The sequence below is a fragment of the Schistocerca serialis genome, chromosome 7, assembly GCF_023864345.2.
Source record: "Schistocerca serialis cubense isolate TAMUIC-IGC-003099 chromosome 7, iqSchSeri2.2, whole genome shotgun sequence".
NCBI lineage: Eukaryota > Metazoa > Arthropoda > Insecta > Orthoptera > Acrididae > Schistocerca > Schistocerca serialis.
The window spans coordinates 530,789,981-530,807,290 of NC_064644.1; the positions used below are offsets into that span (position 1 = coordinate 530,789,981).

The 17,310-nt window shown below is 38.3% G+C and overlaps 1 protein-coding gene and 1 long non-coding RNA gene across 4 annotated transcripts in view; one reads left to right on the plus strand and one right to left on the minus strand.

Moving 5' to 3' along the window:
- Nucleotides 1-10,004, minus strand: part of LOC126412638 (uncharacterized) — a 96,030-nt gene extending 86,026 nt beyond the window's left edge. For all 3 annotated transcript variants that reach the window (XM_050082318.1, XM_050082317.1, XM_050082319.1), the window contains exons 1-3: nt 9,545-10,004; nt 9,022-9,142; nt 8,596-8,925 (exon numbers count right to left, since the gene is read on the minus strand). In XM_050082318.1, the coding sequence (XP_049938275.1) occupies nt 8,596-8,925; nt 9,022-9,142; nt 9,545-9,748 (655 nt within the window). In that variant the 5' untranslated portion in view covers nt 9,749-10,004. The remainder of the gene's footprint in view (nt 1-8,595; nt 8,926-9,021; nt 9,143-9,544) is intronic.
- A 393-nt stretch (nt 10,005-10,397) lies between these two features.
- LOC126412421 (uncharacterized) lies at nt 10,398-16,297 on the plus strand. Its single transcript, XR_007575286.1, has 2 exons — nt 10,398-10,501; nt 15,735-16,297. It is a non-coding gene; the product is annotated as an uncharacterized LOC126412421 (long non-coding RNA).
- The last annotated feature ends 1,013 nt before the right edge of the window (nt 16,298-17,310 follow it).

Consider the following 17,310-nt stretch of genomic DNA (forward strand, 5'->3'; position numbering starts at 1 on the left):
CTACGAAATCTCCTCCAAATGCGAAAATATTTTATTGATGCCGACCTACGAATGCAGAAATGATCATTATAATAAAAGAAGAGAAATCAGAGCTCACACAGAAAGATGTAGGTGTTTATTTCTTCTTCGTGCTGTTTGAGAGTGGAACAACAGAGAATTTTTGTGAAGGTAGTTCGATGAACCATCTCCCAGGCACTTAAGTGTTACTTGCACAGTATACATGTACAAGTAGATGTAGAGTTGCATCAAGATCAATTAACATCAACGCCTTAACACACTCTTATACAATTATGCTGACTGTTAATCTGGATGATAAAGTGGCTGGAAAGTTATTTATTGTGCTGCGAGAAGCTGAAGGTGCTCTGCACCTTACTGTTCTCTCTCCTGTGAGAGATCTTGCAAGGGTAGTAAGGAATAATTATGTCACAACAAGCAAAAGTGGGAATATGGGTGTAAGAGAACTACAACTGTGGTATGAGCACTGCTTTTGGCAAACAGCTGGTCAAAGTAACTTGCTTTATCTTGATTCGTGGTCTGCTTATAAAGATCATACTCTTTTAGAGCAAACTATCCCTCCTGAGAAGTGTGTGACATTGCAATTCATACTACCTAGAATCACTGGACAAATCCAACCCTTGCATATTTTTTTTTTTTTCATATAGAACATATTATCACGGTACCTGCAGCCACTCATTAAGTGAGAGCCAGTTTCAAAATAAGCTCCATGACAGACTGTTTCACATTCGGTAACATACTGTCACATTTCAACAGTTCTCATCACTCAATATGATTCTATATGCATTCTTTCAGAGAAGATACCTAGCCGAATGTCCTGCACAGTTTGTAGCTTCCAAGGAGTTCACCTTCAATCCTGATGGTGTGAACCTTTCTAATCACTGTGGTGCGCCATTTTTCCATCAGTGTTCATGGAGCATGGTAATGGTTTGTTTTGAACATTTCTTGAATGTCGATGACATCCATTTCATGAAGTGCAATACATACATCCTGCAAAGGCTGATCTCTGCACCTCCCAGATACTCATTTTCTATTGCCCTCCTGATGCATATGGTGAGTCATTAGCAGTGAACATTTTTCCTGTCATAATCGAACACTTTTAAATGAGTGTTACTAAAGATTGAGCTTGCGACTTTGCACTCAAGGGATTCCTTGTGAGCCTATCAGTGGTGGAGGATGGCATCATGGAGTTGGTATGAGCAAATGTCAGGATAGCCATTCCCACAAATTTTCGTAGGTGCAGGGCCTCATATGTCTTGCAGATACACTATTGCTTTTGAAAGCATATTAAAGTCTCAGGAAAATTTAAAATGTGTGCTGTAAATGTTGTTTATTTTGCTGGCAATTTTGTCTGTTATGCAGTTTATTCATTACTATAGTATTCGTATGAACTCGTGTAACTTTTCAATAACCGAAAAGGATTCTCCTGATTTGGCTATGCTTCTTTCATTTATACCATTACCTTACTGTGTTAATAGCAAGAGCATCAGCATTTACATATTCGAAGAATCCTTTTTGTAGGTACCTCCTTAACACCACCACTAAATTCATGAACAGACGTTACCCTTATCAGATGAGCTAGAGTTAATACCATATTCTATAGAACATTTGTGCAATTATTTTGAAAATTATGTATGATGTCACTTTATGGGCTATAGTTGTGGGCAATACCAACATCTATGATTCTACCTGTCTGCTTTGACCCCATGATGTTATCAAGATGGCAGACACACTTATTTCCAGCAAATAAAATATTGCGACCATAACATTATTAAATACATTGTGCACATAATTTAAATTTCAGTTTCAAAACATCGAAGAAACAGAATATATTGTATGGCCTCTCAAACTCAACAATAGAAAACAATTTCGTCATATGTAAATGTTCCAGGCTGGTCAGCTGTTCACAAAACGACGTTTCTTGGGTTGATTTGGTGGAAGAGACCAAACAGTGAGGTCATTGGATTAGGGAAGGTTGGGGAAGAAAGTTAGCCATGCCCTTTCAAAGGGACCATCTCAGCATTTGCCAGAAGCGATTTAGTGAAATCACAGAAAACCTAAATCAGAATGGCTAGATGCGGGATCGAACCATCGTCTTCCCGAATGCAAGTCCAGTGTGCTAACCACTGCACCACCTCGCTCGGTAATACTGTTTCTTTTTTCGGGCAGCATGGCACACAACATGTTACACACTACACATGTAAACGTGTTCAACTATGTACAAGCAAATAGTTCGCTAAACTGAAACAATGGATGTGCAACTAAAAGCTTGTGTAGTTTAATTTAATTATTTCCGGTGTGTACAATATGACAGCAGAGGGGATTAACTGGGGCACAGATGCGGAACATTGACTGTGTGCCTATTCCTGTTTCTCTTCTGTAGTGATTTCGCTGGTCAGTGGCCTCTTGATCAGTGATTGGACGTAGTTCTAGGTAGCAGTCAGTTTGTGAGACATCAAAACTAGATCGAGCTATGAATAGCCCGTATAAATTTTTAAAATATAGTAAACATAAGAGTGAAAATATGCAATAACCGGTGAAAAGGTGCCAAAGAGCAAATGCATATGCAACATGCAAATGCATATAATCCGGTCTCTGCCACTCTACTGGCTGTGCAAGTGTGGAGCAGCACGCTCTTGTATGGCAATTATCCCATCCACACTGCTGAAGGGTTGGAATGACGCTGGTGCACAAAAGACTCTCATAACCAGTAAGAGTAAAGGTAACAGGACCCTCACCACTCATCTTCTCAAAAAAAGGTGGCCCTATGATAAATGATGCCACTAACCCACACCACTGGAGATGAAGTGGTACTGGTTGATATATGTGCAGATTTTCTGTTGCCCTTATTCTGCAATCTTGCATATTGACATGTCCCTAGACATTGAAATGGGCTTTGTCTGTGCACAGAATGTATCATTGCCATTCACTGTCTACTTACATGCAAGCACAATATTCAGGAACTGTTTTACTTGTCTGCAAGTCAGCAGGAAGCAAATCCTGAAGGGATATTCCATATAAAGTAGGACACACATACAATTTTTAAATGTTAAAAATTGGGTACTTTTTATACACTGAAAAGACTGGACTTTTTACTGTATGGAGCCATTTATAAAAGGCCATATGTCTTTCATGTGATGGAAGTGTGAATTATTGGTGACTTTTGACCTTCACTTCAACTAACTGGCAGGTAAGAATTAGTATATCATTATTTATATTACAGTTACATACATTGCATAGATAGTATAAAATCGAAGTACGTAAATTACAGGTTGGGATATATAATATAATAAAACAACATGGACTTCCATGTAACATGAGCCACTTCCATGTAATTAAGTTTTCATATTAAGAGGAATGTTAAGAGCTAAATTCATCATGTTCAATAATTTACTTCTTTGTTCCAATGCATAACTAATACCATTATTAAAAATTTCCCAATTTCAATCAATATTGTAAAAATGAAAAATTAAACGTGTAACATGAGCCACATAATCTAAGTCACAATTATATTTTTTTTTTAAGGTTAAAAGAATAGGATACTCTATCAGAAGTAGAAAGACAGAAAAGAAGGTAGGAAAATATGAAGAATTTAAGACGAAGCACCTGGAAGAAGTTATAAAAAGTCACCAGAAGCAGAAACAAAAGTTCCGGCAGTTGAGTCCACAAAAGCAATGATTGTTATTAGAAGAAAGAAGAGCTAAAACTAGGGAGAGATTTAGAAAACAAAGCACAATGTAAGATCAGCAACCTAGTAAAGCAGCTTTGTCATTGTGCAAGTCACATAGCGCTCTACGTAAAGCCACGGCTCAAGCTGACCTTTTTTTCCATCTTCACGATGACGTAAAGTCTTAGTTGTTCGTGAGTTGTTCAGTGTGGAAATTAATCAGATGGGAAGTCTGAAAGACCCAGTCTTAGCAGTAAGTCACAAAATAGAGGCCTTAGTTCTCAAACTAGTGACTTGGTAACTGATTCCTACTATCATGACGAAGTCAGTCAGTCACAGTCACCAGGTACACAGGATACAATAGTGATCAGAGAAAATAATGAGAAAAGGATAGCTCATATTTATCACTTAGTCATGTCAATCATGGAAACATACAGGGTATTGAAATAGGAACATCCTGAAGTTCAAATTGGGAAATCTAAGTTTGCAGAAATACAGCCTCTACACGTTCAATTAAGCAGCGAATTACCTCATAATGTATGTTTGTGCAAATATCATGAAAATTTCATAAATGCTATCAGAAACACTCATAAGAAACATGATAATATCCCAGCTTACAGTAACACATTTTTATCAACCATCATATGCCAGACACCCAGTGAGCTTTGTTGGCGGAATGAAAGTGAGACAAATCAATTGTAAATTTATCATGGTTTGTTTGGAAGATGGAAGAAAACGACACTAAAATAATTATAGTCAAAGAAGAAGGCTCTGCAGCTGATACACAAAATTCATAATCTCCAAAAATCCTTAACTTCTTCTTCATCTCTACATCTCTACACAAGTAACTCAGTCTGCATCTTATTATCAGCAAAAAGAAATGGTTCTGAGCGAAGATTCTAAGGAGTTAGCATTGCTGCATATTGATTTTGCTGAAAACTACACTTCTGTTCATCAAGATGAGTTGCGAAGTGCACAAGCACAAGTTAGTATTTTTACTGTGTGACAGTGGCATTCAGGTTCTCAAGCTGCTGCTGTTTCAGACAGTTTAACCCATTCCAAGGATGCTGTGATTACATCACTGGTCAACTATAACTGAAAATTTGAAGGTAATTTCAATTTGGTCAGATGGACCTGCCTCACAATTTCAAAACAAGTATATTACTGCTGCTGTACCTCAACTTCATATGTTCCACAATTTGGAAATCAAACTGAACTTTTTTGCTACATCCCACAGTAAAGGAGCTGTACATGGAATTGGTGCAGTTGCGAAATGGCAAGTGTGGAATGTAGAAAAAAAGTGAAAATTCATAGCAGGTGATGCATTAGCTTTTGCACAGTCAGCTGCAAGCACCACAACTATGAGGGTTTTTCATATGTCCACTGATGAAATTCAAGGTCTCAAAGTGAAACTTTGTGTGGCTAAAATATTTTCTTCTGCATCGTCAATACCAAACATAAAAAACATTCACTGCTTTCACTGCAAGAAAGGAGTACTACAAACATATCTGTTGTCTCCAAAGAATTTCCTTGCTGCAAAAATGGTTCAAATGGCTCTGAGCACTATGGGACTTAACATCTATGGTCATCAGTCCCCTAGAACTTAGAACTACTTAAACCTAACTAACCTAAGGACAGCACACAACACCCAGTCATCACGAGGCAGAGAAAATCCCTGACCCCGCCGGGAATCAAACCCGGGAGTGGGAAGCAAGAACGCTACCGCACGACCACGAGCTGCGGACTCATTGCTGCAGATCACCATACTGAAGAAACTATAGAAAGTGTGAAAGTTGGAGACTGGTACAAAGTAGAATATGATGGCAAATCCTATGCTGAAGAAGCACATGCAATTTTTGGAAATTCTTACCTAATCAGTGAAATAGAGCATGCTGGTCAATATTGGAAATGGCCTGCCAATGTGATGAAATTCTGTTCACACAGAACAAAATTATAAGGAAAATTAATCCACCTGATGATGTCAATGCAAGACGATGTTTTCAGTTCTCTGACTTTTCACTGAGTTGGAATACAACATGGTACGTCTGAAACTAAATAATGCATCAACCCAACCGACCTAATCCCAAAAAACCTGCCCCATTCTCCACAACTCCTCCTCCTCCCCCCCCCCCCCCCCCCGTTTACAACCCCGCCCTACTCAACTCACAATCATTGGCCTGTATATTTTCCCCTACTGCCCTCAGGAAACAACAAACCACACAATATTTATTCAGCTTATTTTCCCAGATGCTATGCTCTTATAATTTTTCATACTGTTTAAAAACTGAAATGTTAATGTTTAGCTTATCATATTTGGTAAATAACATTTTCATTTGCTCTGCCTGCGAGAAAATGTTTTTCCAACATTAGGTAGCAAGTAACAAGAGTCACGCACTTTTTTCAATATATTACGATATTTTACACGGTATAAATATTTATAGAAATCTGTACCTGTGTCATTTGAATGACAACCTAATATGCATTTTCTGTGATAAAAACCAGATCCACACACCTAATAGTTTGAGGACACTTTTGACGTAAAACATACTTAGCAATAGGATGTCCCAAATCTGTAACACGAGTCACAATATAAATAACCTTGTTCTTTAATTTTAATTCTCTTCCCTGCTTAAATATTAATTTCAGATCTTTGTCCAAGTAACACAATATATAATGATTATTTACATTAGAAAATAAAGGTTTATAGATCAATAAAAGGTCAACATAATAAAACACTGAGTTCAAAATGTAACAGGAGTCACCATGGAATCTATCTGAACTTCATTGATTTTGTATTGATAGCAAAACAGGCTGTTTCGTAGGGTTTTATGCACCATACTTACAGGCATATCCAGCTTTTGTGCAATTCCTCAGGCACTTAATGAAACATATCGTACATAATACACAAAAAAAGGAGAAACCAAGAAAAGAAAATACTTATCAATCAAAGTCACATACAAATAAACATAGGTTGCCTCCTCCCCCCCCCCCACCTCCACAAAAAGGAACAAAATCTTCTAACTCCCGCTTTCCCCAGGAAACCAAAACCAACTGATCCAATATCACTGCCAAACACAACACCCATACCAAAATTTAAAAAACAAAAATTAACGGCCTTAATTTTCTTATCTTTTTTTTATTAAGAAAGAAAGCCCAAACCAGTCACTTGGAGATGAAACTACCCACCGCACCTAACCCAAAAACCTGCCCAACCCTCCACAACCCCCCCCCCCCCCCTTTTCCAACCCCAACCTACTCACCTCACAACCATTGGCCTATATATTTTCCCCTACTGCCTTCAGTAAACAACAAAACACATTTTTATTCAGCGCCCTCTTTTGACAGCAGTACTCATGTGTGACTGCAAGGTCGAAGAGTGCGTCTTCCCCTTCATGTAAAGGATTTAATCTCCCCACCCCCAAACACCTCTATTGTACTGGTACATACCACAGTACTATAATTTTTAAAATCAAAACACTGATCAAAAACTAAATGATCATACATCCTTTTCCCTACAGTGTTATATGATGAAAATGTATCAAACTACAGTAGTCCCCTCCTCACTGTATTCCTCAGCCACACAAACTAAAAACCTTTTAGTTCTGTTCTGAAGCGCCAAATGGCAACTTCTGAACCCCTCCCATACTTTCTTTCCCCAAACTTTGATCATGGATTTCCACAATCACCCCCAGCTCTGCCAACTTATCCCTGTATTCAGAACACACTTCCCTACAAAACCAATACCAATCTAAAACACTAAAAGCACTCATTCCAGTCTCATGTGTACAGAGATAAATAGAAGAATGATGAAAGAATAATAAACTAAATATCTTGGATGGTGAACCTAGATTCTCAGTCCAGGTTTCTCTAGATATGGATCACGACACAATATCACTGACACCGCCACATATAACATTTCCTGGCCCATGAAACAGGGACTTAGGTCAACTATGTATGTTCATGACAAACCTTACACCAAGCACATTCCACAATCAAGTCAATACCCTATGAAACTTCCTGGTAGATTAAAACTGTGTGCCCGACCGAGACTCGAACTCAGGACCGTTGCCTTTCGCAGGCAAGTGCTCTACTGACTGAGCTACCGAAGCACAACTCACGCCCGGTGACTAGATACTGGCAGAAGTAAAGCTGTGAGGACCGGGCGTGAGTCGTGCTTCAGTAGCTCAGATGGTAGAGCACTTGCCCGCAAAAGGCAAAGGTCCCGAGTTCGAGTCTCGGTCGGGCACACAGTTTTAATCTGCCAGGAAGTTTCATATCAGCACACACTCCGCTGCAGAGTGAAAATCTCATTCTGGAAGTCAATACCCTGCTCACATCAAGTCATCTCCTAATGCAACCAGCAACGAATGACAATCTCCTCCGTCATATCCATTGCTAACTGAAAAACATAATTATATTTTGGAGTGTTAGAAACATAGGGCACCAACAACATATTACTCAAACATGAATGCATAACCCCAAAACATAAAATCAAAGTAACTTGCTGCTGCTGTAGCACACACTATTGCAATCTCAAGTTAACACAATGAGTGAACACTGGCTCACTAACATACCTAACACAAACAACTTTGAAATAGTCACGAGATACTACAACACACAATCTACAAACACGAGCTGACAAACACCACCACCTTGATATCACACACACAACACAAGGCACTTACTCCAGAGATCAAAGCAGGTGTGTGTGTGTGTGTGTGTGTGTGTGTGTGTGTGTGTGTGTGTGTGTAATGCCAACGCCAGGGGGGGGGGGGGGTTCCAAATGTTGACCATTATGGGTAATTGCAAACAAGCACACTGTCTTCATGTTTTTAGTTAAAATTTCATTTATGACCTGTCAGCCAGGCTAATATTTTTAAGATCACTGTGATGTTAGTCCAATTATTACTTACCAAGTACTATTTGGCCAGTAACCATTGCTTTGTCAGCATGAGCAAAATGGAGAGGCCCCACAGAAAAGTTATGACCTGTGTGAGTCCTGTAAAATTTGACACTTATTTTGCCTGATGGCATCTTTGTCACTATCAAAGATGCTGGACACGTTTGGTCAATTTTGTTTGATGCTCTCAATCTTTTGCCAAAACTACTTTTCACGGCAGTTCGCGAACGGTGGCAAATGTAGTATAAACGGGATTTCTCACTGTCAACCATCCTTTCACCAGTTCTCTTTGTAAAGAAAACTTTCTCATCACCCTCCATCTTCAATTTCCACTGCAGAAACTCTGAAAATGAAACTAATGTCAGTAACAAGTTCAAAACAAAGCAAGCGTGTATTCATTTCGAAAGTGATAGTGCATAGATGTATTGTGCTTCCTTACGTTCCATTGAATCAAACTGCAGTTCTTTAGTTTCCATACTTATTCCATGCTCACATTCCAGGTGACCTCTTAGCTCCTCCCTCGTACGACATATGAAATCATCACACTCCGTGCACGACAGCTTAAAAACAACAAGGGAGATTATACAGTTTAAAGGGGCCACCAATTCTGAGCACAAATGTGGACAGCATAACACAATGTAACATTTACGAAATTAAAACACACATATTACCTCCAACCAAGTAAATTCATTGGCCAACAATACAAAGAAAAATACAGAATTAAAAACAACATGTACAGGGGGTTTATTAGTTCGAGTGCGCTATTTAGGGAAAAAAAAAAAAAAAAAAGACTAGAATGGTAACACAGTAGGCCTAGCTCACTTCCACCACAACTCAACATGCCCTTTCAACTGACACAAATCTCGCAAAACACATGGAATAGAAGTATTGCTTTCCAAGAAAATTAACATTTTACACCAAAACTTAAACATTTTTTCTGTAAAATGTTATATTTTACGTACTTTTTGTGGAGCGGGTCTGTGAGTTTTCTTGTGACGCTCGAGGGCAGCGATAGTCGAAAACTTTCTATCACACAAGTCGCATGTTTCTTTATCCTTATCTAAATTTACGTCCATGTCGTGAAATACTCTCAAATGTCTGTATAAATCCTTCCTGAACGTAAAACTGATACCACATATTTCGCATAATGCCTTATACGAATCCATATTTCCATAAAAATATGCAATGAAACACGGAAGTACAATATTGCCTATGCGGAAGCTATTTCTGGGTAGAAAAACTACTTGTTGAAGTAAAAACTTGTTACAGATCTCGGGAATTCTTCCTTAAAAAGATACACTTAGCAGGCTACTGCGATGATCGAAACGACAACAAATTTGCCGCTCAAGGCAGAGATTGTAAACAGAACAACAATAAATGTGTCAATACACCGACTTCAGACGAACGCCAATTGCATCGTACTCAAAGTATCCATTGCAAGCAAAGACAAACTCTGTTCGGTTGCCAGCAATATCGCTGCAATCGGTTGCTCGCCTAGACCATAGACAAGTCGACCATACACGATCCAGTCACCAAGCAAAATCTACCAACAGGACATTTCAGCAGATACATAGCTTCACAGAAATTACCACATCTTTCTTTTTATTTTGTCTTCTAGCATATACTATTTAGCCACCATGATTTAGAAAGTGACAATTATAGCAAGATAACATTTAACATCAGCCAGACAGACTTTGTTGAAGATACATTTGTAAATGCGTCTTCAGATTACACCTGCGACGCATTTTCAATTAGTGTAGAAGTTATAATCAACAGCAAACATGAAACAGGCAATTCATTTATTTAGGTAAGATTGATACCTGCGGTCCTTTTAGGTTTCTAAATTTTCTTGAGCTATAAACTTGGCTGTGGCATTATATGTACTTCTGGTTGTATCTCCATAAAGTGGAATAGAACAGGTTGGTTGGCAGTGACAAAGTCTCGAAATCTCCTTGAAAAATTTGACTCTGCCTTTCTCATTGCGCTTGCACTGAAATAGAGTGTGATCTATATCACTAATCGTGACGTCACCACATTCGTGACAGTAGGATGTCTCAATTACGCCGATTCTATGTAACTGCCCCGGGAAGCACTCACTGGGACGCATTCTCACTATGGACGATATTATTTTTCTTGAGACTTTTGCTTTCTAAACCATGACTGTCTTGGTGTGAATGGCTGTAAACCTGCATAGGTTCTACCTCCTCTTTTTTTTTAAAAAAAAATCAGAAGAATCACCTGTCGTTTTACTTGTAGGACGCAGTCTATCTATAGCAGCTTTTGTCCTTAGGAATTCCGTTGATAATCACTCTTGTCGCTAGATGATCTGCTTTGCTATTATCCTAAATGCTGCAGGAGATTTAATCTAAACGAATTCAGTAGTGCGATTAGTCTTTTTTATTTGATTATAGTGATTTACTAGTTCAAGACTGTAGCAACAAGTTCCTTTGTTCTAATTCCGTTAGCTAACAGATCTCAGAACACTTTGTGAGTCCATGATTGTTACTGCTTTGGGGATTTTGAAAGATCTTGTGTACTGTACTGCCTGTAGAACGGTGAATTTTTCGGTGAGAAATATGAAAACGTCATCTGCTACTTGAAACTTCCTTTCTTCCGCAGTTTCTGAACAGAAGAAAGCGCATACCATATGAGGGTCGATAATCATTTTTGGCCTTCTGTATAGATTTGAAATTATGATGCCCCACTTCTCTGCCAGGTGCGTTGTAGGTGAAAACTGCCCATATCCGCTCTGTTGCTGGAACAATTAATATATACTACAGTAATAAACTAAAAAGAGCTGTGATTGTCACATAGGGACTTCAGAAGGATCTCAGTTTTATGAAAATTATTCATAGTGTTTATACCATTAATAGAGAAGGAACTGTGTTTTCCTCAGACTTCTATTATTCCTGATATGAGACAGTGTTTCACACTTTGTGATCAGTCGATGCGAAGTCTGCCAGTCTTTGTAAACAGCACTGTCTTGACAAGATGTAAAGGCATTTCTTTTGCTTCCAAAAGGAGGGCATGAGTGGAGGAGGAAACTTTATCTCCAAGGCAAATGCATAGACATATGTACCGTAGTTTGTCCAGCAGTGCTAGCTACTTCTTGGCAGCATTATTATTTACAGTGCATCTGTAATCTATATGCGAACATTTCAACACGTGGGAACAAAATATTGGGGTGAGTTCCTCACTATTCTCTCGTCACCAGTCTGATGAAGTTCATTGCTGTTCCACTGGTACTGTCAACAGTTTGATCATGCAGTCCCCAACTTGTTCTTGAATCAAAGAGAACACCAAGAAACCCAGCATTGTATCTTATTTGTGTTTTATGAGCAGGGAGTTGGGCACTGGCGAAACAATTTTGTACAGTTCTTGTTTTGTAAATAAACACGCCTTTTCCTGGTGCTCCTTAATTTATCTACGCATTTCGCTTTATCTTGTTCTAAGGCATCATCACTGGGATGATTTGCTGATTTGTTTTTCCTCACATCTGGTCTGGAGGTCGCACTACCACTTTTATTACTGCCATATAAGCACAACTTTGTGTTTTGACCTTCTTCACACTGTTTTCCACTCAGAAAGAAGGTCAAAACGCAAAGTTGTACTTATATAGCAGTAATGAAGTGGTGGTGCGACCTCCAGACCAGATACGAGGAAGCACAGATCAGCAAATCATCTCATTGATGATGCCTTAGAACAAGATAAGTCAAAACGCGTATGGGACAAATAAACTAAGTAGCAGCAGGAAAGGCAGTTTTATTTACAAAGCAAGTATTTATATTCTAGTTGGGAAAGATGGCCATGCAAACAAACTTGTTGGTACAGTTCGTTTCATGAAAGGAACAATTACCGACTTTTCCAGAGAAATATGTAACCCACAGGTGTGAATGTTTGATACAGCATGTCCATCACCTTTGACAACTCACACACAGCCTGAGCCACCCTGTTGGTCGATACACATACACAAATATTGTCTGCATATTGCAGGATTTTCGCAGGAGAAAGGGTAATTCTCTCCTCCTCAGTGGTGTACAGTACAAAGAGTACTGGGCTGATGATTGTTCCATGTGAGACACAAGGTATTATAAGATATTGTACATTTAATTTATTCCAGAAGTGAATCCATATGCATCTTTCGGCGAGATAAAAGTTTTCAGAATGAAATTTTCACTCTGCAGTGGAGTGCGCACTGATATGAAACTTTCTGGCAGACTGAAACTGTGTGCTGGACCAAGACCTGTACTGAGGACCTTTGCCTTTCACAGGCAAGTGTTATACTGACTGAACTACCCAGTTACAATTTATGACCCTTCCTCACAGTTTTACCCTGACAGTACCTTGTCTCCTACCTCCTAACTTTGCAGAAGTTCTCATGCGAAATTTGCAAGACTAGCAGTTGAGGAAGAAAGGATATTGCAGAGACTAGGCTTAGCCACAGTCTGTGGGATGTTTCCAGAATGAAATTTTCACTCTGCAACGGAGTGTCCATTCATATGAATGGAAGTTTTTGGAGCTTCTTCAATAACTGAAATTAGTGGTTGATAGGCAACTTTTGGACCTAACAGACTGTTAAAAGATTGAAGTTTCTCTTGTCTTTAACAGTGTACTTTAGCCAGTCAGTTTCCTGTGTGTGCCAGCTGTTGTTTGGATGTATAATATTAAATGGATTTCGTTAATGTGCCTCTTCAGTGCTTAATATAAATGATCTATCTTCAAAACAGACTTTTATTGTTGTATTGAATAAGTTGAATCGAACTTCACATCCTTATTTAAAATGCTAAGTTTTTACTTAGTTGTTTATCTCGTTTGTGCTCTCGTTATTTCCTGTAATGCTTGAAGTACTTCACAGATACTACTCTCTTATGAAGAAAGATTAACTAATGAAAGGATTGTGATACGCAGGTGCCTTCCAAAGATTTCTGAATGAAATGAAGTTTCTGAACTTCTAAATAATGGTATTCAGCAGTATTTCATCTCTGAACTATTACCGGTAACATAATATGTGTCACCTCAACAGTTCTAGAAAAGAAGACCAGCTCCATTTTCAACATCTCTTCCATCAAGAGTATCTAATTACAACCACGTCCCTGTCAAGACAGCACACAGTGAAGAACAACAGGGACATAACATACAAGCCAACGAGTTTACATCTTTGAAAATAACAACTGCTAAGATATCTCTTGAAACAATCAATAAAAAGAATTTATAGAGTGTTAAATAAAATACTTCAATGTTGATTCAAATTATGTAGAATGTGAATATGTAAATGTGGAATAACTAGTTTTTATGAAAATGTATTTATATGAATTCATTGTTACCACAGTCTAACATAAAAGTCGTGACACTTCACTACAATTTTGTTGCCTACTGAGCCAGCAGCCTGCCAAGTGGCCAGTAAGTTAAACTGTTGACATCGGCGCGATCGTGAAAGTGAAAGCGAATAGTAGTTGTTTATTTAGGTTTGTACAATGGCTTTTACAAATGGGAGAGCAGGGTAGTGCAATAGATTGCAGTAACAACAAGAAGAAGATGATACCACGTCTGTCTTTTTTAGGTTTCCTAAGGACTTTGTTAAGTATATACCAGCATGTTACTAAACTGTATCGTCAGGATTCACTTGCAATCTACATGCATATTGGTGATTACTGTTTTGTTTTAGGAGCAGAAAATGGCTAGTGAATAGCATCCGAGAAGATCTTACAAAAAAAGACCATGTTTACCTTTACAATAATGTTAAATTTTGTCGCTACACGTCGAACAAAACCAGTTCATAAATGAAGACGATAATATACTCGTGTGGAATGTAGTTAACCACATTGATTGGAATTCCAAATAAGTCACCTCAACTGACGATGAAGAGGAAACGCACAAATCCGTCTAAAGCTGTAAAACACTCCTATGGCACACAAGCAGCCAGTTCAGCTCTCCATATATCAGTGCCTGATTCACCTGAATTGTCAACACCGACCTGCTTTGATGAAGTGGTAAAATTAAGCGCAGTTATTTGTGTCTAGAAAAAGCATGTGGAGTATCAGAAATTGTAGATCACTAGACTTCGTGCAAAACTGTTACGGGACAAGGAAAATGCCTATCATTTTAGGTACAGACAGCAACAAAAACTGTATCAGAAGGATCAAGAGAAGAAGGCCAAACAAATTTTGAAGACCATAGGATCTTGATATTTAGGAAAAGATGCCCTTGATTTGTTGTTAAGACAGACCAACATGCCATCTGTAAGGAGGAAAGAAGAAAATTATCTGTTTGGTCTAAATTTATTATATTACAGCACCAGGCATACAGGTTTGTCAGAATGTTTTATGTTTTCACCAGTGCATACATTACAGAGGTATGTGGAAGGCATACAAATAAAACGTGGGATAAGTGACAATATGTTCCACCTTTTGAAGCAGAAGGTACAGAACATTTCTCCAATACTGATAAAATAGTACATATGTCATTGGATAAAAAGTCTCTAATGGCAAATTTACCATATGACAGCACTTCTGTCAGTGTTATTGGCTTTGAGGACTTGGGGTTTACACACACAGTATATTTCTCCCACTATTTGGCCATTGCTTGTCCCTCCTAGAACAATATACAGTAGGCCTACAGAATGACAAATGGGGCGTCAATCGCTTTTGCATGTAGAGGTACATGTCTTTGCTTCTTATGTGTGAATTTGTTTATATTCCGTTGATATTAATGTAATAAGCTACAGTTCTATCCAACGTCACAAGTATCTCTTCACGAATGTGTTGTAACTTGGCACTGGATTCATGATTTTTATCCCTATTTGCTCGTATTTTAGAATCATTTTTAGAAACATCTGTGTCCTCTGATATTATGCAAACTCTTGGAGGCAAAATAATAAATTAAATATTTCGTAAATCACATACAAAAGGGATACAAAACAAACGTCGTGCTTACGACGCAGCTGAAGTTCTCCTTTCTCATGGTTTGGAGAGCTCACGTCGCTCCAGCTGTTAAACGATAACAGCTTTTACAGCAGTGAGTGTCGCAACTGTTATGTTAGACTGTATTGTTACATAACTGAAAATATTGATGCTCTCTGGTATCATAGGATCCTTCTTGTGTAATTTGCCTGACTGCATTACAGTTTGTAAAGTACTCTATCATCATTTCCAGAGGGAGAAGATCCGGGCCAAGAGAATCACGTTTGACCACCCACTCTACTATGTGGTGAGAGTCTGCAGAGCGAAATATGAGATCGCCGATCGACACCTGTCTGCCTGGGTTATGTATCTTCGTAGGAGAGCCATCGTTTAGAAGTACTTAAGTGAGATTTTCGAGAAGTGTAGGCAAATCTGTGATACACGTCATCTACTTCACAACTCCACACCAACTGGTGCTTGTTGAAGCCTGAATAAAGAATAAACGGCATTAGAAGGTGGCCAATAATCTGATCAGAGAAAGATTCTGTATTTTACACTTAGGAAGTTTGTAAATGGTGAGACTGTTAAATGCGCCTTTGGGATAGTAAATTACATTGGCCACTACTTGGCAGTCACTCATCCTAAGACTGATATCAATTTTTTAAAACAGAATTGTATCCATTATTAAAATGGCGGCACCTCCTCTTGCATCATGTCTGGCATTTCTAAGCCTTGCATAGCCTTTGAACTGTATCTGATGACATGTTGTAAACCAAGTACTGCAAATACAAGCTAATGATATGTTGTTGCTGATAAGTTTCCTATAAAGACTTACTTTCTTTTTTCCTTATCGACCACTGAGGCCTTTAAAAGCAATTGCAAGATTTGCAGAAGTTTTCAACAGCATTGCTGATAAACTGGGCTACAGTGGTCAGTGGCAGCATCGTTTCTGTTGCAATGTAAACACTTCAGTGCTCTGCTACATGAAACAGCAAACTCTCATGGGCTCCCGTGCATTTGGCGCAACGAACACTACTACGAGTTAAGAGTACTTAAACGGAAGTATCTAAGGCCATTACAGCATTCTGAAACTTACTGAACGTACTGTGTAGGCAGACGGCATCTACTACACAAATGTAAATAATGGGGGTGTTGCTGAGATGGCACTTAGAGTCCTTGTATCCACATGCAGTAGTGAATGTTTGAGACCTGTATACCTTAGTTGTTATGTTCATTCAGTAATCAGTTATAGTATTATTTTCTGGGGAAACAGTGCTCAGAATTTACAAACAGTATTTAAAATGCAAAAGAGAGCACTAATAATTATAACAAAAAGCACCTAGACAGGAATAATAAACATAAGACTCAAAATAGTTTCTTGTATGAAGGTGTAAAACTGTATAATAAACTGCCACAGAAAATAAAAGAAGCAGATAACATCTACTACTTTAGGAAAAATCTTAAATTGTTTTTGCACGAACACTTCTTTTACACTATAAGTGAATTCCTTAGTACAAAATGATTGTAAATAGCTTTTGTTTCACAATATTTTGAGTTACATGTAACATCAAATTGTATAAATATATGAATGTACACAACTGGCAATATCCATACATTTTAAAATGTCAACAGATGGGTAAATAAATAAATAAAAAATAAATAAAATAAATAAAAAAAAATGTTGTGACACATTTAGATGTGGGGAGGACTTTCACCTGTCGATCTTCGAGTATACTTTTGACTGTGAACCTTCTCACTTCAGTTACTAAACATTCAGACTTTATTTCTGCAAGGACATATACATTTGATAATGGGAGGCCGTAACCACA